Source organism: Drosophila elegans, unplaced genomic scaffold (genome assembly GCF_018152505.1).
Source record: "Drosophila elegans isolate 14027-0461.03 unplaced genomic scaffold, ASM1815250v1 contig_476, whole genome shotgun sequence".
NCBI lineage: Eukaryota > Metazoa > Arthropoda > Insecta > Diptera > Drosophilidae > Drosophila > Drosophila elegans.
In genome coordinates, this window is record NW_024545863.1 from 1,914,404 (window position 1) to 1,931,155 (window position 16,752).

General features: G+C 37.9%; 2 protein-coding genes across 8 annotated transcripts in view; one reads left to right on the forward strand and one right to left on the reverse strand.

Annotated features, from left to right (window-relative positions):
- The window catches only part of LOC108148616 (headcase protein), an 82,160-nt gene that overhangs the window by 44,456 nt on the left and 20,952 nt on the right, over positions 1-16,752 (reverse strand). Inside the window, 1 exon segment of the mRNA XM_017275706.2 lies at positions 4,349-4,445. Coding sequence (XP_017131195.2) covers positions 4,349-4,445 — 97 coding nt within the window.
- LOC108148618 lies at positions 6,979-8,450 on the forward strand. Of its 7 annotated transcripts, none has more exons than XR_005977682.1 (5): positions 7,038-7,334; positions 7,409-7,491; positions 7,545-7,680; positions 7,814-7,966; positions 8,034-8,450. XR_005977682.1 is itself a non-coding variant. In XM_041709516.1 (4 exons), the coding sequence occupies exons 1-4, from the start codon at positions 7,214-7,216 to the stop codon at positions 8,336-8,338; spliced, it is 858 nt and encodes a 285-aa protein (XP_041565450.1). In that variant the 5' UTR covers positions 6,979-7,213; the 3' UTR covers positions 8,339-8,450. The 7 variants fall into 7 exon arrangements, 5 of the variants coding, with proteins under 5 accessions (XP_041565450.1, XP_017131198.1, XP_041565452.1 ...); XR_001774567.2 differs by having other exon boundaries at positions 7,082-7,334; positions 7,548-7,680; XM_041709516.1 differs by having other exon boundaries at positions 6,979-7,334; positions 7,821-8,450.

Genomic DNA, 16,752 nt, shown 5'->3' on the forward strand with positions numbered 1-16,752 from the left:
GCTCGAGGCAATATTTTCTATCTGCTTGGTTGTTAGAAATATGTTTTTGTCACTGCCTCGAAGGCATTTAATTAAGCATACCAGCCGACAACAAGAGGATAAGAAACGAACGAGGAAAAGTCATACACAAACCCAACGCAGCCAAACATAATTATTCATTTTCATTGTGCACTTTGGAGGCACTTGAGCAAATTTTGTGCAATTTGCACCACGCAAAAGTGCAGAAATTGAAATAAATGGATGATAACGAAAGGGGGCAAATGGGGGTGGGCGGTGTTGAGTTGGGTATAAATGAAGTGGAGTACTCAATGTTTGTCTGCCCGCTTGCAGCAGCAGCAGCAGCAGCAGCAGTAGCAATGCAAACACCAGCAGCAGCAACAACAATTGCAGAAGTGTCTGCAACATGTTGCCATGACAATGACTGTCGACGTTTGGCGCCGTCTGGCAAACACAACCACACACACGGAGGGAAATCTATAAGTACACACAGAATCAGACTCACGCAGACAGACTCTCCACAATGCATATCAAATGCTTAAATGACAACAGCAACATCTACGCTGCGAGTAGCAACATCAACTACTGCACAGAGAAAAATTGGTAAATATTTGTAACTTCATTTTATAATCTGTAAATTAGTATTTTATGTCTTCAAAATGCCATGATATAATCATCAGTTTACAGTTGCTACCATCTATCTTAATTATTGTTTTTCATTATTTGCTATCAAAACGCAAGTAGTTACGAATTTAAAATGTTTCTTTTTCTGCTGTACTAACATAAACGTGTGACAAAGCAGCTAGGGGCGGAAAAGCGAGAAAAAGTGACAATGGGAAGGAAAACGGCGGGGGGATCCCTGAAAGACAGTTACAATAAATGTCATGTTTAAGGCAGTCAAGCGACGCACATCACTCCTCGAAAAGAGTAGACTACTGCCAGCCAAACTCCATCAGCAACATCCGCGCACACAAAACAGCATCAGCACAACAGCAACAGCAACAGCAACAATAATAACAATAATAATGCCAACAACTTTGGCAAACATGGCCCGAAGCAATTCCACTCGCACCTGAGTGGGCGTAGACATGTCTGAGATGGAGAACTTTTGCATAAATTTACTGACTTTAATAAAAATTTAATTCCATGTGGAATTTGCACATTGCAACGACCGTAGCATATGCCACATTTTTTTTTTTTTTTGCACTCCTTTAAGAGCGCGTTTTTATATCGCAGTAGACTGCATAAATTTCGGGCCTGTCCAGTGGCGCCCATCAACCGAATTTTTGTCTCTTGCCATTCCGCTGGAATTCGGCTCAAAATTCGCTGACACTGGCAAAGAACTGAAAACGGAAAACTCTTGATGCCGCGAGAATGTGCAGCCATCAATCTGTGAAAGTGTCGCCACTGCAGAGCCCTCTGTAAAAAATTGGGAGAACATAGGGTAACGATAAATATTTAATACCCTTTAATCGAATTTAATTTGTTCAAAGTCAAACATTATTTGAAATTATATTATAACCTTTTTAATAGATCGTTATTTGAGTCTACAACACTTTCTATCTTATTTTCTACATACCCTATATATTGTTATTTCCTTTCCAAGGGTATCATCAAAAACCGAAGCCAAACCAATAGGTGCCTGTCGTTCCCTTTCAATTTTTGAGTTTGACAACAGCTCGGAAAAGCAAAAGGAAATGGCCTGATGTCTAGTGTCAGTTTGTAAAAAGAGGGCGAAGGAGAAAAAACAAAAATGATCGCAAAAACAGCCAGCGAACATTTATTTATTTCTATTCAAATTTGAAATTTCAGACTGCGAATCCGATTTCGGGAGCAAGGCAGACACACATGGCAGCGCTCATCAATCATTTATATAAAAACTTATTTTCTTGCTTAAAGTTCGCCAGAGACAAAGATTGATTGGCATATTAAAAACGCGCAGAAAACAGAGCAGATCTCAAACTGAATCATCGGACACACCCCTCCAAAAACCAACAACAAATAAAAAAAAAAAAAAAGAGGAAAGGATTAAGGAAGAGCTGAAACAATTAGCAGATGTGCTGCTGCAGAGTCCGAATTGAAGTTCAATCCCCGAAGCTGTGTTAATTATAATTATGGCTGCCTTGCTTTTTTACGCTTCTTTTTGACGTAAATCCCTTGACAGCCAAAATGTCGACAGCTGATTGCAAGAAAGGTTATAACCCCCCGAAGTCTATGATATGCTGATTAAAAAATCAGCGAGGCGGCAACAACCCTTTCGGGAATCATCGAGTGGCACAGCAAATTGCTGGATGATGATTAACAAGTTGACTTGTCTTAATTATGACAAACCGGTTTTCGGTTTGATCCGTTTTGTTTGACTCGAGGATAACTACAAAAAATCCTTACCCCTCGGGCAAATAAGAAGAACTTTATCCTGCCAATTTGAATTTCACTTTTCTATTTTTCGTTCCAGTTCTTTAAGCCCGGCCAAAAACTTCTAACCGACAAAATCCTAGACAGTTTATACAAAAAAAAAACAAAAACAAAACCAAAATTTCGCCTGGGTTGCATGGCATTTTGAATGGCATTAAATATTTATAAATTCAATACGAAATGCAATTCGGAATGCATGCCAAAAAGGAGCAGCAGCACAAGCAACAAGAACAACAACAACAACAACAGATTGAATTGTAAAGTTTTTAAAAGCAATTCGCTGCCAGACAATGCCTTCTCTTTCAGATGCGTGCAGACACCGCATAAGTTGGCCAAAAGGGAAATTCCGAGACCAGCTGCAGATACAGATACATTCGCCAGATACAATTTTGGCTAAGCAAAACATATTCAAAGCTCTCTGGGGCGGCAGACAGGTAAGGTGTGTTCCAAGGATTTTCCGTCGAATGTCCTGCGAGAAATTCACCCCGCCACTCTGTCTGCTGCTTATGAAATATTCAAGGCGCACTCGAAGGACTTGTGCATCCCTCATATGCACACATACATGTATGTATATGTTATGATTTCATGAGTTCTGACCAAAGTGGATTTCGGTTTGGCAACCGCAAATGGCGAAGTTCGCCTTGGAGGCGCACTAATTGCCACTTGAAACAATCCCCAGCCCAAAAGACTGCGGCTCCGAATCGGTTTTACTCGGTTCAATACCCCTGCTCGTCCTAACCACAAACCCAATCATATATATCAATTGAAGCAACAGCAACAATGGGATTCAGTCGAGCATAATCCATAACAATGTGCTGTTCGAAGGGCTTAAGCAGGCCTCAATCTCAAAATTCAATGACTTGCAGTGCACAGGGAAAAATAGATATTATAATCCTAAATCTAATATTGTAAATATGCGAATTTGAATGAGACTTTTAATTATTAAAAATAATTGCTCTACTTTAAAGCAACTAAATGAACTAGGTTTCAGGCAGCATATTAATCAAGAACTATAGGATTCTACAACCTATGCGTTTAAATATACTGTTTTATACTAATGAAATGACCCAAATTATGAAACCAATGAAAGTGTATTTCCCTTATTTTGCTGAGTGAAAATTACATACAATCGAAATCAACTTACACTTGAGCCAGCCATCTCTCTTACTTCCACACCCATGAAATTGCTTGGCTGGGCATTACACCAAGTGTAAACAGAAATCCAAAACAATTCTGAGGGAAATCGGGGGTATATAGAACGCTATATAGGAGGGAATAATGGAGGGGTCGAAGAAAGACTGAATGAGAGGCGGCAAGATTGAAAGATAAGCAGCCCGCCCAAAGACTTTTTCCCCTTGATTGGCTTCCAATGCACTCATTCACAATCGATGATGAAGTGCACCGAAAAAAAAATATAAAATACAAAAAAACAAATACAAATGAAGTCTTTAAAACTATTCATTCTTTGACTTAAGATTTCAAGACAAATTTGGTCCACAAAAATAGAAAATAGAAAAATAGAAAAAATAAAACCTTGCTTCCCACTACACCACAGTTTTTCAGCTTATTATTCGTTACGCTACTCATGTGACTACAAAAAAGCTTAGACAATGAATATTTGTATTTTTCTACGCTGCATTTGGAGCTCGTCGCTTCCCGAGAATTCTAACTCAGCTTGGCAGCCTCCGGAGACCAGCTGGAAATTATCTAATCCAACAAATAAACCCACAAGACCCCTCGATGTTTATACCAAGGCATATCCAATTGCAAGTTTGCCAAGTTAGGCAGATATTTGTTTGCCTTTCCTTCCAAGAAATCAAAGTCAAGCAAACTTTGCGGTTTCTCAATGAGTGAATAAGCGAAAAAGTGAATGAATATGTGAGTAAATACCCTAGGATATTAAACACGTATATATTTATTTATGGACATAACTCACCTTGACTTGATAAGAATTCAAACGAGTCTTTGGCAGCAAGTTGAAAGACGAAAAGTCCAGGCGACGCGAAAAGATCCCATTGCAACCAGATGTGGAGCTAAAAAGAGTAAGGGAAAAATATGCATAAATCAGAAAAAGATAGATAAGCGGTAAATATAAATGTGAATGCACAAATTCCTCCAAATAAATATGTAAATTCTTTGACAGCTGGAAAATTGCAATTGTGACAGGCGAGCGGAAATTCCTCTAGTCTCGAATTCAAACCGGATAGAATGGCGATAAGGATATCCCTCTCCAAAACGTACTTACATATATTGCATAGTGGCTCTAGGCCACGACTGACTAATCAAAGACTACGTGACTTTTTGTTTCTCTCTCTACACAAAAATGAATTTCCAATTTCTTTGCTTTTTCTGACGTCAGAGTGGGCCAAAATAAAATGAAAACAAAAGTTGCTTAAAGGCCTTAAAAGCTTAAAAATTGGATTATAAAATTAAAACAAATAAAATTATTTTTAACTCCCTCAAGCTGAGTAGCTTTCATGAGGGGCGCTGGGAATTTTGCACATATTTTCTTTTCAGCTTGTTATACTGCCTACGGCCAAAGCAAATAAAGTTATCAACAATGGCCAATATAAAACAGAAAAAAAAAACAAAATATATATATATACAACAAAAATAACAAGAAAACAAAAATGAAAGCAAACAGAAAATGTGCTAAAGCAGTGAGAGAAGAAACGACATGAGACAAAACAGTCGAATTCATTTGCTGACCTTGACATTGAATAGATTTTATTTTGTTTTTTCTTCTCCCCCCTGGTTTTATTTGCATTTATTTTAATTTTAATTTTATTTCTACAGCCCTCTCACTCGCTCTTATCAACTTGGGAGGGGGCCTCTCCGTTTAGCTCATGTGGAATTTCAACTTATCTGAAGGAGAACAAAAAAATACCTTATCTGGTTGTTGGACTCGCCAAAGCTGAAAGTTTTTTATTGTTTTTTTTGCTGTCATTAGAAATGCTATAATACGCTGTTTATTTACACTTTGTCTTCGATTATATAACGTAAACAAAGCAGACCGAATGTCGCGTCATCTGGAAGTTAGTCATCAGGTTTTGCTAATCAGCAAAGCGGTGCAAAATTTGTAATTTATTTTTAAAACAATTACAGGCGGTGAGGAAATTCAATTTCGAAAGGTTAATTAAGCCAAGCGTACATTCCTTCACCCACAAGTATGTACACCCCACCCCTTCTCTCTCTCCGTCCCTCGAGATATTCTGCTAATTTGGGCAATATGAATTTTAATTCGAATCGAAAAACATAGCAGCAGCTGGTCATTTCGAATCGTTCAGATCGTTCAGATCGTTCATATTCAATGCGCTCGATCCGCTCTTTATTGTTTGCTTATTTTATTGATCGGATCTCGCACTCCAGATCGAGATGTGCACGGCTAATGAATTTTAATGGCCCAAATGCGTTGGCCTTCCCACCGCCTATTATTGTTCATTTTTGGCCCGAACACGTGTGCTCTGCTCTGCTCTGCTGTTTCTTTTGCTATAGAATCGAACAGGCTAGCCCGCTTTCAAAAGCGATCTTAATTTTATGAGTGTTCGCTTTCTTTATTGGGATGCACAAAGTGCTAGAATAAAATCGGGCATCTTATTTGGTCGGGTAATGAGTTTATCGATATTATTTTGTCAGCAAATTATGAAATTTTATCACATACTGCATATACGAATTGAAGTGAATCGTTTTTTAATTGTCAAAACAGCTATAAATTTGATCAGCATAAAATTTGTATTATTTATCATAGCAAATTTGATAAACTTTGCAACAGATTACCTTAAACTAACAAATTAGTTCAACATTTCCCAAAATATTCTGGCACTTTAAATAATTTAATGATCTAATGATTTAATGATCTCCAAACTATTGTGATATTAATTTTCTAACCTCACTGATTTAAATAATTATATTACTCAAGACTGTTAAGTTTATTGCCCAGCTAACTGATTAAATTTTCAAACAAGTCATCTCGTTTGGGCAGAGTATATAAAATTGCTCAATTTTTAGATACAAATATGGCCGAATTTTGCATTTCAAGATCTGTGAGTCAGATCCGCCTCCTGTCATCCCCAGCTATATAGCATATAGCTGTCATAGGAACAGCAATCAATGCGCATTGGATTTGGGGGGGCTGGCCCGTTCTTCCTGTCTGGACTTTTGTTGACTTCGATTTGGAATTGAATGGCGTCCATTGTGAAATGCAGTCAGAGCTAAAGTGAAGTCCGAGTGGTCGAATCAGAAACCAAGTCCGAATCCAAAACCCATGAATATGCTGTAATTTATAGGCGGCGTCGCTTCCGTCGCCTGTCAAATTGAATGAGCCAAATGAGTTGAGCAGCCAAGACAAAGGCGTTTCGAATTAGAATACCAAACATTATCACATGTTCCGAGCAGCTGACTCTGACCTTGAATGGCCGAAAAAAAGTATAAACAAAAGCGAAACTGTGTTGCCATATAAGCTGTTTTGTAGCCAAGTAAGGCAGCTTTAAATGGTGTAAAAAAACATTTTTTTATTAAGCTGGTTTTAGGGTTTCTTAAGAATTATTAAGTAAGAAAGATCAAGAACGGCTACCTTGTCAAATAGTTGCATTTTTAGCCCTCATTTTTCGTTTAAAAATTGTTTGAGTTTGTTAGTTCTAATTGATTTTCACTTATTGTTTATTATTATAATCCATTTTTTATACAATTTTTTTAGCAGCGCTGAGGTAAACTTGTTCAAAGATGGGGTGTGGTATTAATCATACCCTATAGGGAGGGCGGATCGATCGGGCGAGGCCTTTGGCCTGCCGTCAAATGAGAGATGAAATGTCGGGGACCCAGGCTCAAGTCGTGCTGCTGTTGTGTGGATTTGCGGGCAGGCTGCTTTTTCCTGGCGCTATTCGAGATTTTCTCATCGATCTTGGGCTTCTTCGTGGGCGAAGGTAAGCGGAGGTAAGCTCTGCTTTTGAATTCTGTTTAATTTGGTAAATCAATCACCTTTTTAAACCACCCACAGATGGTCGCCTGTTGCTGATCGGCCGAGCTGCCTATATGCTGCATTTCATTGGATCGATTTTTCTTCTGATGAGCAGCTTTTTGGTATGTGATCACCTTCGGAAAGGCTTTCTCTGATCCAATCCCATCTCTTGCAGCAGATCGAAGTTCTGGTCGTCATCTATCTAATGACCAATACAGTCCATCTGATCTTTTGCACCGCCTTTGTCATTGATTACGCCTTGAGTTGCGGATTTTGCGCATTGGAAACCATTCCAGTTTTTTTGACCCTAAGTAAGTATAACTTATTCTTATCATTTAAAATTCAATAAAATTAAATAAATAAAAAACTGTAAATACAATTTCTAATTTACAAAGTTAATATTTTAATATGTTTAAAAAAAAATATATTTTATAAATTCTTTAGTTCTCAGCCTCTATTTCTGGTTGGTGGCGTTTTCATATTGGCGACGCCTTCAATGGGAACACAATCCCGAAAACGATGACTGAGGCCAAGAAGGGGTATCGTTTATTCTGGATCTTGGAGTGTTTATTATTCTCTGTCTTCATGTTTATTTTGGTCTGTGTACTTTTTCGTTTTGGCCTTAATTTCACACTAATTTGTAAATTTGCCTTTAATGCCAAAGACAAAGAAGAAAACGAAAAGAGCAAAGTTCCGCAAATTGTTTGTCCAGAGAAATATTTTGTATTCGTTGCCGAGGAAGAAGCAAATGAATTGCAGGCAATCAGAATCGGAGGGAAGGGAAACTATTTTCCAGCGTGGTTTTCCTTCTCGAAAGGCAACCCAATCACTTCATTCCCGGGCAATTTTCAATCACGTGCTAAGTGCTGCCAGACAGAAAAGAGTCGATTTGTCTGCCCTGCCACGTTAGCGTGCAATGCAATGTCGAGAGGGGAAAACTGGGAAAATCGGAGGAAAAACTGGAGCTGATTTGTGTGCTGCATAATTTTCCGTGCCACAAAAAGAGGGGGGAGCAGCAGCCCATCAAGTGGCAAAACTATTTGCCCTATCACGTACAAATTAAAAATGTGAAATGTTTCAATTTCTGTGGGTCTGTCAGTCTTCTCTGTTTTTGGGATTGCCATTGCCTCACACAAAAACAACAACGGCCAACTGAGCTCCACTTCAACTTCGATTGTGGATCCCCCATTCCTCTCCAAGCCCCTCACACCATCCACCATCCACCATCCATCGGTTTATGTAAATTCATTTGCGGTGACTTTGCTTTGGCGCCCAATTAGTTTAATTTATGCAAATACAGAGCGGGCCACTGACAGTGCGTGGCAAAAATGTAAGTCAACGGATGTGGAGAGCATGTGGTGGCTATAATCGATAATTAGGTAATTGGATCATTTATAAACTGAAAGTGTTCATGTTAATCTCGAAAATGCCATTAATCGATTCTGTTGAACTGTTGAAACTGGAACAATCGATAGTTTAATATGTCATTTTCCTATTTCTGATAGAGCGCTACATTATTTCATGACTTTGAATGTGAATGTTGAAATCATGTTGCAATTGGACAAGAGTAATGAAGGAATAGTTTATGATTTAACGAAATCGATAATGTAATCGTTCTTATAAGGTTATTGATTATACACAAAATCTACATAAAGAAGCTTATATTTCCTTCACATAGCCTTATACTTGTGCATCCAACTGTACCTCTATGATATTCATATCTCGAGGCCCGCTAAATTTAGATTTGTCTCCAAGCATCTGACTCGGAGAATTTAATGATTTTCATGTTTGTCGATATTTCTTCGGTCACTCTGCTCCGCTTCGATCTGAACTGATCTCATTTACGTTTTGACCATAATAATATCCATTTGAATGCAGATCAGTGCTTCTTTAGGTCAGTTTTTTCTTTCGATGGGTTTGGCCTCCAAACAAATGTCAAAGCTGCGATTGCAATTAATCGATAAATTGCCAACTTCTGGGCGCTGCCAATTCTCAGTACCTGTCCGTGCAATTCTTCAAGCGCTTCAAACTGCGGTAAAGATTTGTACATTTGATAATTTGATTGCGATTGCTGTTATTTCTGCTTTTGGGACCACACCTCACAATAAATTAGACGCTGCCCAAAATGCGCAACAAATGCAAAAATAATAATAATAATGGCAAAAGTAAATAGACGAGGCGACGTACACAGTTTTCGTGCAATTGCCTCGTCTCACGTTTTTCCCATAAATAACTGGCTGTGGGCCACTGCCCCCTTCCCGCTCTCTCACCTGCAATTCATTTTTAAATATAAAAAATAAATAAATGTATATTTCTTTGTTTGGAGCTGGTGCTTCTGGTTATTGATTAAGTTTGGCAATCCCACCACCCTCATTTGGTCACGCCCCATCATTTGATTGAACTTTTCCCTAAGCGAAATAAAAATTGGAAAATCTGCAGTAGTAGGCCACAAAGCCAAGATAAATCACAATGCAAATAGGAGTGTGGTCATGGTAAAACACTTCAAATGCCAAAGTTGGCACCGCAAGCGACGAATCAAAATCGAAATGAGTTTCCATCTCACACCGAATAAACCAAATCAAATTTAATGATTCAACATTTTACTTTCATTTCTCTGTTGCCAAATTTTCCTATTTTTTTGGTTTTTCCTCTTTTACTAGTCTAGTGAATGGGTGCGGTCAGTATTTGTTATTTTCCCATGCTAGAGTTTTACACACGCACCCTCTTAAAAGAAAAAAAAAATCGCATACCAATTTATTAACATTTAAATCGAATTTTTCCTTATCGCTTATTTGGGGAGAGGAGGTAAATGCATTTCCATGTAGTGGACATAGGCAAATAAAAAAATACAAATGAAATGCAATACGCTAATGTGAAATCTTGTCTACAATAGAAACCAGACAAACAGCAACATCTCGAAATTTAGTTAATATAAATAATAGGAGATATATTCGATACCAATTTCTTTAAATATTCTTGAGTTCATTTTTAAAGACTACTTTGTCAAAGGAATTACTTATAAATTAAGTTGACATATATTTTATTTTCGACAATAGTACACAGATTCCTTTTTATCGACTGTCCCATGTACTGCAATCTGAGCTCAAACCAAAACAAAAAAAATTAAATACAAAGCGAAAAACTGACCGCATCGCGACGCAAGATCAGCGGCGAGTGCAAATTGATTAATGGATGCTAAATATTTAAAACATTTTCCAGTTGCCGTGTAAAGCGAAACCATGAAAAGTTGCCGCTGCGTTGTTGCTGTTATTAATTGTTGTAGTTTATGCCTTAAAACGGCAACCAGTTTAGTTGAGCCCCCCACCAACCAAAATGACTATCGCATCTGTTCGATCTTTGCAAACGATCTCAAATTGCAGTGGAAAATGGAAACAAACTTTTAGCTTCGGTTAATTGCGCAAATTTAGCCAAGAGGCTCTGATTTAATCCATGGAAATAGCAAATGTTAATCATGTGGGTTGTGTCTTGTGTCTTGCACAAAGAGACAGACAACAGATATACGAGCTCATTTCTTGCCACACATTCGTTGCCTTTGTTCCAAGTACGAAGCGGGCAAATTAATTAATAAAATACAAAAAAGGGGAGAGAAAAAAGTAATGGAGAAAAAATGAAACAAATCGAAATAAGCATAAACAATGCTGAGCTAATTAAAGCAGCAGCCCAGCAACAACAAATGCCAAGCCAGACCGACCCACATCTAAAAGCTGATCATTTTTAAAATAGTTATGATGGAACATTAAAATACTCAGTGTTTTAATATTTTAAAAATGTTTTAATGCTCATTAAATTTAGAAAAATTGGAAAGGTGAAGTTTAAGAATGGTTATCACATTAATATCGTTTACTTATGAAACTGGAGTAGAAAGTATTAAAAATATTTATTGCATCTTGAATAACGTTTTTAGAGTGGCAAATATATATATGTTACTAAATCTAAACTGGGAAAAACTTAGTTAATAGTTATAATTCAGCTATCTTTTCTTTTGTTACGAATCGTCTTTAAAAACCATCACTCTTTCACTACTACTTATTAAAAAATAAAAACTGTTGCACTTGAAGCGCAACGTGGAAACATAAATCATGGCAAAAAGTCATTTTACAGCAATTCCAAATCGTAATCCGCCGCAAAGGCCAAATGGTAGGGAGGCAAGGGGACAGGGGAGTGGCCGACAAGCCACGCATGAACTCGAACTGAACCTGGCCTGAACTTTAAGCCCAGTAGCAATTGTTGGGGGAGGGCATGTGCCAAAAGCCGACAGCCACAAATAGCAAAGGGAAATCTGAGTGCACAGAAAATATTTATTTATCAAGATTTTATCAAAAATTATCATCTAATTATTACAAAAAATATTAACCTAGGAACTTGTTTTTTCTTTTAACCATAAAATGATAAAAATTGTTATATTTTTATATCTGACAACTTGTTCACATATGTAAATTCAAAGGTTTTTATAACTTTTTATATAAAAAGAGGGTCCCTTAAATGTAAACAATTTAATATTTGAATCTTTTCGTGTTTTGAATACTGTTAATTTAAATGTAACATGCAACATGCAATGTATATTTCATTTAATATTAAAATACTCTTTTTTTTGTGTGTTGCAAGTCGTGAGTGTTTCTTTTATAGAGTCAAATCAGGTTGATGAGCATTGGACAGTCGCTGAAAGTAAACTAGTTCTGGGATCTCCAACTCCCGAGGAGCAACAGGCCGGCATTCTGGGTGCGGTGGTCTCCTTTCCGGCACGAACTCAAACTTTAAGCTAGAGCATAGCGAAACTATAGCCAATAGCCTGGGGAATAAAAGCTTTAATGCCTTCCCGGGCCCGGCCAGAGTGCAAGAAACCCATAAATTAGCCGGAGTGCGCCTTATCCATGTGTGCGCCATGGCGGTGCGATGGTTGGTGCTCCATCTGAGTTTGTGGTCAAATAAATAGAAAATTAGCCAGACATTGGCCAGCCAAGCAGCACAAGGCACAAGAAACGTACAAATAATGTGGATGTTGCAGCAGCATAAAGAGAGCAATAACAACGCAAGCAACGACGCACATTAGTTGCCATAAACTGAAGTCGATGCTGGAACTAAAACCGAAACTTTTGGAGGCAGAGGCAACAGCTCATTGCCGCTAATTAATTGCGAGTGGTCAGGCGGGCCCCACAAAGAGGTGTTGGATTGGCTCCAAAAATGGTACCGAGATCAAGGGGGTATTCGATAGGGGCTGCTATAAATTTGCCAACGTCAGCAGCTGCTGGCCAGAAATTTAAGGCTCCTTCAGCTGGAAGAAAATCAAGACATGCCGAAGAAAAGAAAATTCCCTGTTTGGCTGTGCTTTAATTTCTAGTCAATCTGTTTTTATTCGGTTAAGAAGTTATTCAAGATTTATATTGCCTGGGGTAGGTACACCATTTAAATAAACTTTGAAAGTCCAAATAAAAACGAACTAATTAAAAACTGTTAACGACCCATTTGATTTACAAGCACTCCTTTCTCCTTGAATAAGGACATTTGATAAAGTAAACCGAGTGCAAAAGGCTGTTAGAAACTAAAACCGTCATGGTCTTACTTAATCTCTGTACCACCCATTTTTGAGGCCTCACCCCAAAATGATTCACGAAATAAATACTCCAAACTTGTAAATATTTTTTACGCTCGCGTGTTAATCGCAAACAAATTAAAACCAAGATACACACACAGAGAGCCACATATGAAAAGGAGGAGGTGGAGAGCTGTTAATGAAAATGCCACAAAATTCCCATAATGCATTTGCGAGGCTGTCTAGGAGACAACTTCGACTTCACGCTGCGCTACACAAAAAACAGTACAAAAACGCCAGAGGACAAAAAAAAAAAAGAGCTGTGAAAAGTCTCATTACTTTGGACAAATATGCAGTGTTAGTTGGCGAGGAGTTGGGCCAAATGTGCAAAGTTGCCAAGTTTTTGTGGGGCCAAACTAAAGGAGAGGGCAGCAACTAGACCGCAGCAGCTCGCGTGTTTTGCGGTGGCAAGTTCATAGATACACAAACATAGAGTATAGTATCCACTCCATATACATATATGTAGAGCATATAGAGCAGGCCAGGCGGCAACTGTGACTTGATCCCTTTTCACTTCTCATGCCACACGCACAGTTTTTGCAATTAAAATGGATTTTGTGGCTCTCTTGCAACACATGTGGGGACACATTTTTTCCAGAGGCGTCAAATTAATTGCCACAACTTTTGCCAGAGCCACTAACATTTTATTTCGTATTCAAATGATTCAATAGAAGAAAGAAGGGGGGAGCGAAGCAAACAGGGTCTCAGATCGATGGGCAACATGTGTAAGCCAGGCCCAGACATGGACACATTTGAATATTATTTTCTGTTTAATTAATGCCTCCTTTTCTCGGCTCTTGTCGGGTAAACACATTTAATTACATTTTACCCATGTGAGCAGAAACTTCGTGCGAAAGAACAACATTTACATACTAATGTGTGTATTTACTGGACTCAAGAACTTAAAGACGGGGCTAACGATCCATATTAAGATATACATATACATACAATTAATAATACATTGCATTACCTCATTTAATTTAAATTCATAAATTCTTAATAATCAATTGAACTTTAGAACAATTCTAGAGGTACTAAATAGGTGCCAGAAATTTGGTTTCCTGAAGGCTAAGCAGTTAAATTCAATATTTGAGTATTAGTAGCCTTTTCCCCTTGACTTAATGTGCCAGCAAATCTGCCAAATTTTCGAGGCTCTTTGCTGTTCGTAGAATTTGTGATCAATCAATATTTGAGTAGCTCAAACAGCGGATAACAAATATCGGGAATAACTCGGAGACTCCCATGCGTAATACCAGTTGAAAGATCTTTGGGCAAATAGCAACCAGGAGAAGGTCGTACCCAAAAATCCAAACGGCCAAGCCAGCCTCTGATTTGGTGTGTATCTTTGAGTTGAGTTACGTGTGTCTGCAGTATCTGTATCTCATGACAAATTGAGCTGTCAGTGGCGGCTCTTTGAGCTCCGGCAAACTTCCTCTATAAATCAATGTATTTTTTCGTTACTTTGGACCAGCCCAACAAAACCGACAAGTGCAAATAGCAGAGAGAAATATTCAAAAATAATTGGAAACATGTCCGACTGTGCGACTGCGAAATCTCATCGCGAGTGCTCACATTAATTCTAATTGGCAATATTTTTTCAGTGCTCCGTCGATTTTCGTTTCATTTGTTATTTTTTATGTCTAACTATTTCTTTGGGACGCCGATAGACAAAGGCACGATTCGAGGTGATTCGAACTCCACCCATTTTAAATCCACATTTTCAGAGTTTTGTGTAACTGACACTTGACATGCCAACGAGGGGCGGGATTGAGGACTCTAAATGAATGCACTCGTTTGATTTATGCATTCAATTAAGCACGGCTACAGTGCGTAAGAAAACTTTAAAAGATTTCAAAACGAATACCTCGAGTGTCTGTAATTTTTCCATCAACAATATAAACATTTTAGCATCTCATAAACTTTCAAAAACAAATTTTAGTTATCATAAAAAATTAACTGCCCATACTTGGCTAGAAGATCGTTAATTGTGTTTGCTGAAATAATTATATACTCTCAAACACTGAAAAAGTTAGCTATTTCAAAGACTCCTTCATATTGTCTAAACAAACATAAAGTTTTCCTATTTCCAAGATTGCTTCCTGTAGAAATTCCGCCTTTTTTTAATTTTTTCATACAACAATATTTATATAATTGTTTTTCAACCATCAATCAGCATGCCATAAACGATTTTAACGCCATGTCTCGCACTGTATTTCAAGCAAATCTCACTTAAACTTTAATTGCAATTTTCCAAAGACAAACTCCAAAAAATGTGCTCATTGTATCTGAATCATGTTTCGTACTTATATTTGTTACAAAATCATTTTTATGTGCCTTTCTTCTTGTGGCTGTTAAACAATATTATTGTCGGCCTGTGGCATTGTTATATTATTGTGGCCGTCTGGCTTATTTATGACCGCCAAGCTTAGGCTTAGATTTTTAATTAATTCAAGGCTTTTACGGCACGTTCCCCGCCGCCCCTCTCTTGCATAATTGTGTAATTGTTGTCTGTGGTCAGCCAACGCATACTGCGCTAGAAGAGAAACAAAATAAATAAAACAACCACCTCCCCTTTTGGGTTGAGTCATCATCACCTCATCGCCGCAATTTGTTACGTGGGCGTTGGCGTGAAAATTCTGGGGTAAAAATACTAGGGAAAATGTCAGCAGAAAATTGTGGGAATTCCCTTTCGTAGGGGTCACAGTGCATTCCCTGCCAGATTGCAATTAAAATTCATTAGCGAGCGGACAGCTAAAAGTAAAACAAACGAAATTAGTCGAGTCACAAGGCAAAGGCAATTCAGTTAACAACACACGGCAGCCCACATGGCAGCATAATTAGACCAAAACCAAACATGTTTGCTGGCAAAACTACAAAGGCGGCTCAGTGGCAGTGGCACTTTTTACTCTACTTTGCTGACAACTTTGATGGGGGAGAAAAGAGGGAACCACCATCATATTGTGACCACAAATTGTTAGGTTTATTTTCTTACCAAAAAAGAACAACATTTCCATTCCCCTATTAGCTTTAAGTTACCTTTTAGTCTGCGTTAGTAAAACTCTCGTTTCTTTTAACATTTAATATTTTTGATTAATTGTTGAATAGCAAACGTGTACAAGTATCTCTAAAATATATCACACTGCATAAAACCCCCAAAAATAAATATTCATATTATTTAATGACAGATTTTAACTTAACAAGTTTACTAGTAAAAGAAAAGCATATCTAACAAATAAGAGATCTTTCAAGTAAAATAAACTTTCTAACCAAAATATAATAACCTTTTACAAAGAGTAGAAAAATATATGTAAAGGTACAAAAAAAATCAAATTTCGTATGAAATATGGTCAAAACGGGGAAAAGGGGAAGTGAGACAACAGAAAGGGACTAAGGGCCGAATGTGTTGAGACCACAACATGTTAAGTGTTATTTATGCGGTCGGGAGATTTCTTATTAAGATAGGGCTAGACTTTGCAGCTCTTTCTCCACTACCTCTTTTACCTGTTAGGGCCATTATAAATGTGGCTCAGACTTATGACAACAAAAGGGTTCTTATTTTTGGGGCAAAAAAGTTTACAAGAAATTTCTTGAAAAAAAGAGCTGAAAAGACTAAAAAGCAAAGCTGTTTCCTAAGGGAATATAGCGGAAATCTTGCTTCGAATTAAGAGCGACGTAAGCCATCGAGCAGGAACGTTCAATGGAACACATTTCCGAGTGTACTCACATTAAGCATACGCCGAGTATGCCAGCGATAAGAAAGTAAAGCCGCTGG

Coding starts and splice junctions, on each gene's coding strand:
- LOC108148618 (XM_041709516.1), top strand. CDS start 7,214: ATGAAATGTCGGGGACCCAGGCTCAAGTCGTGCTGCTGTTGTGTGGAT. Junction 7,335..7,408: donor GGGCTTCTTCGTGGGCGAAG/GTAAGCGGAGGT, acceptor AACCACCCACAG/ATGGTCGCCTGTTGCTGATC. Junction 7,681..7,820: donor TCCAGTTTTTTTGACCCTAA/GTAAGTATAACT, acceptor TTTAGTTCTCAG/CCTCTATTTCTGGTTGGTGG.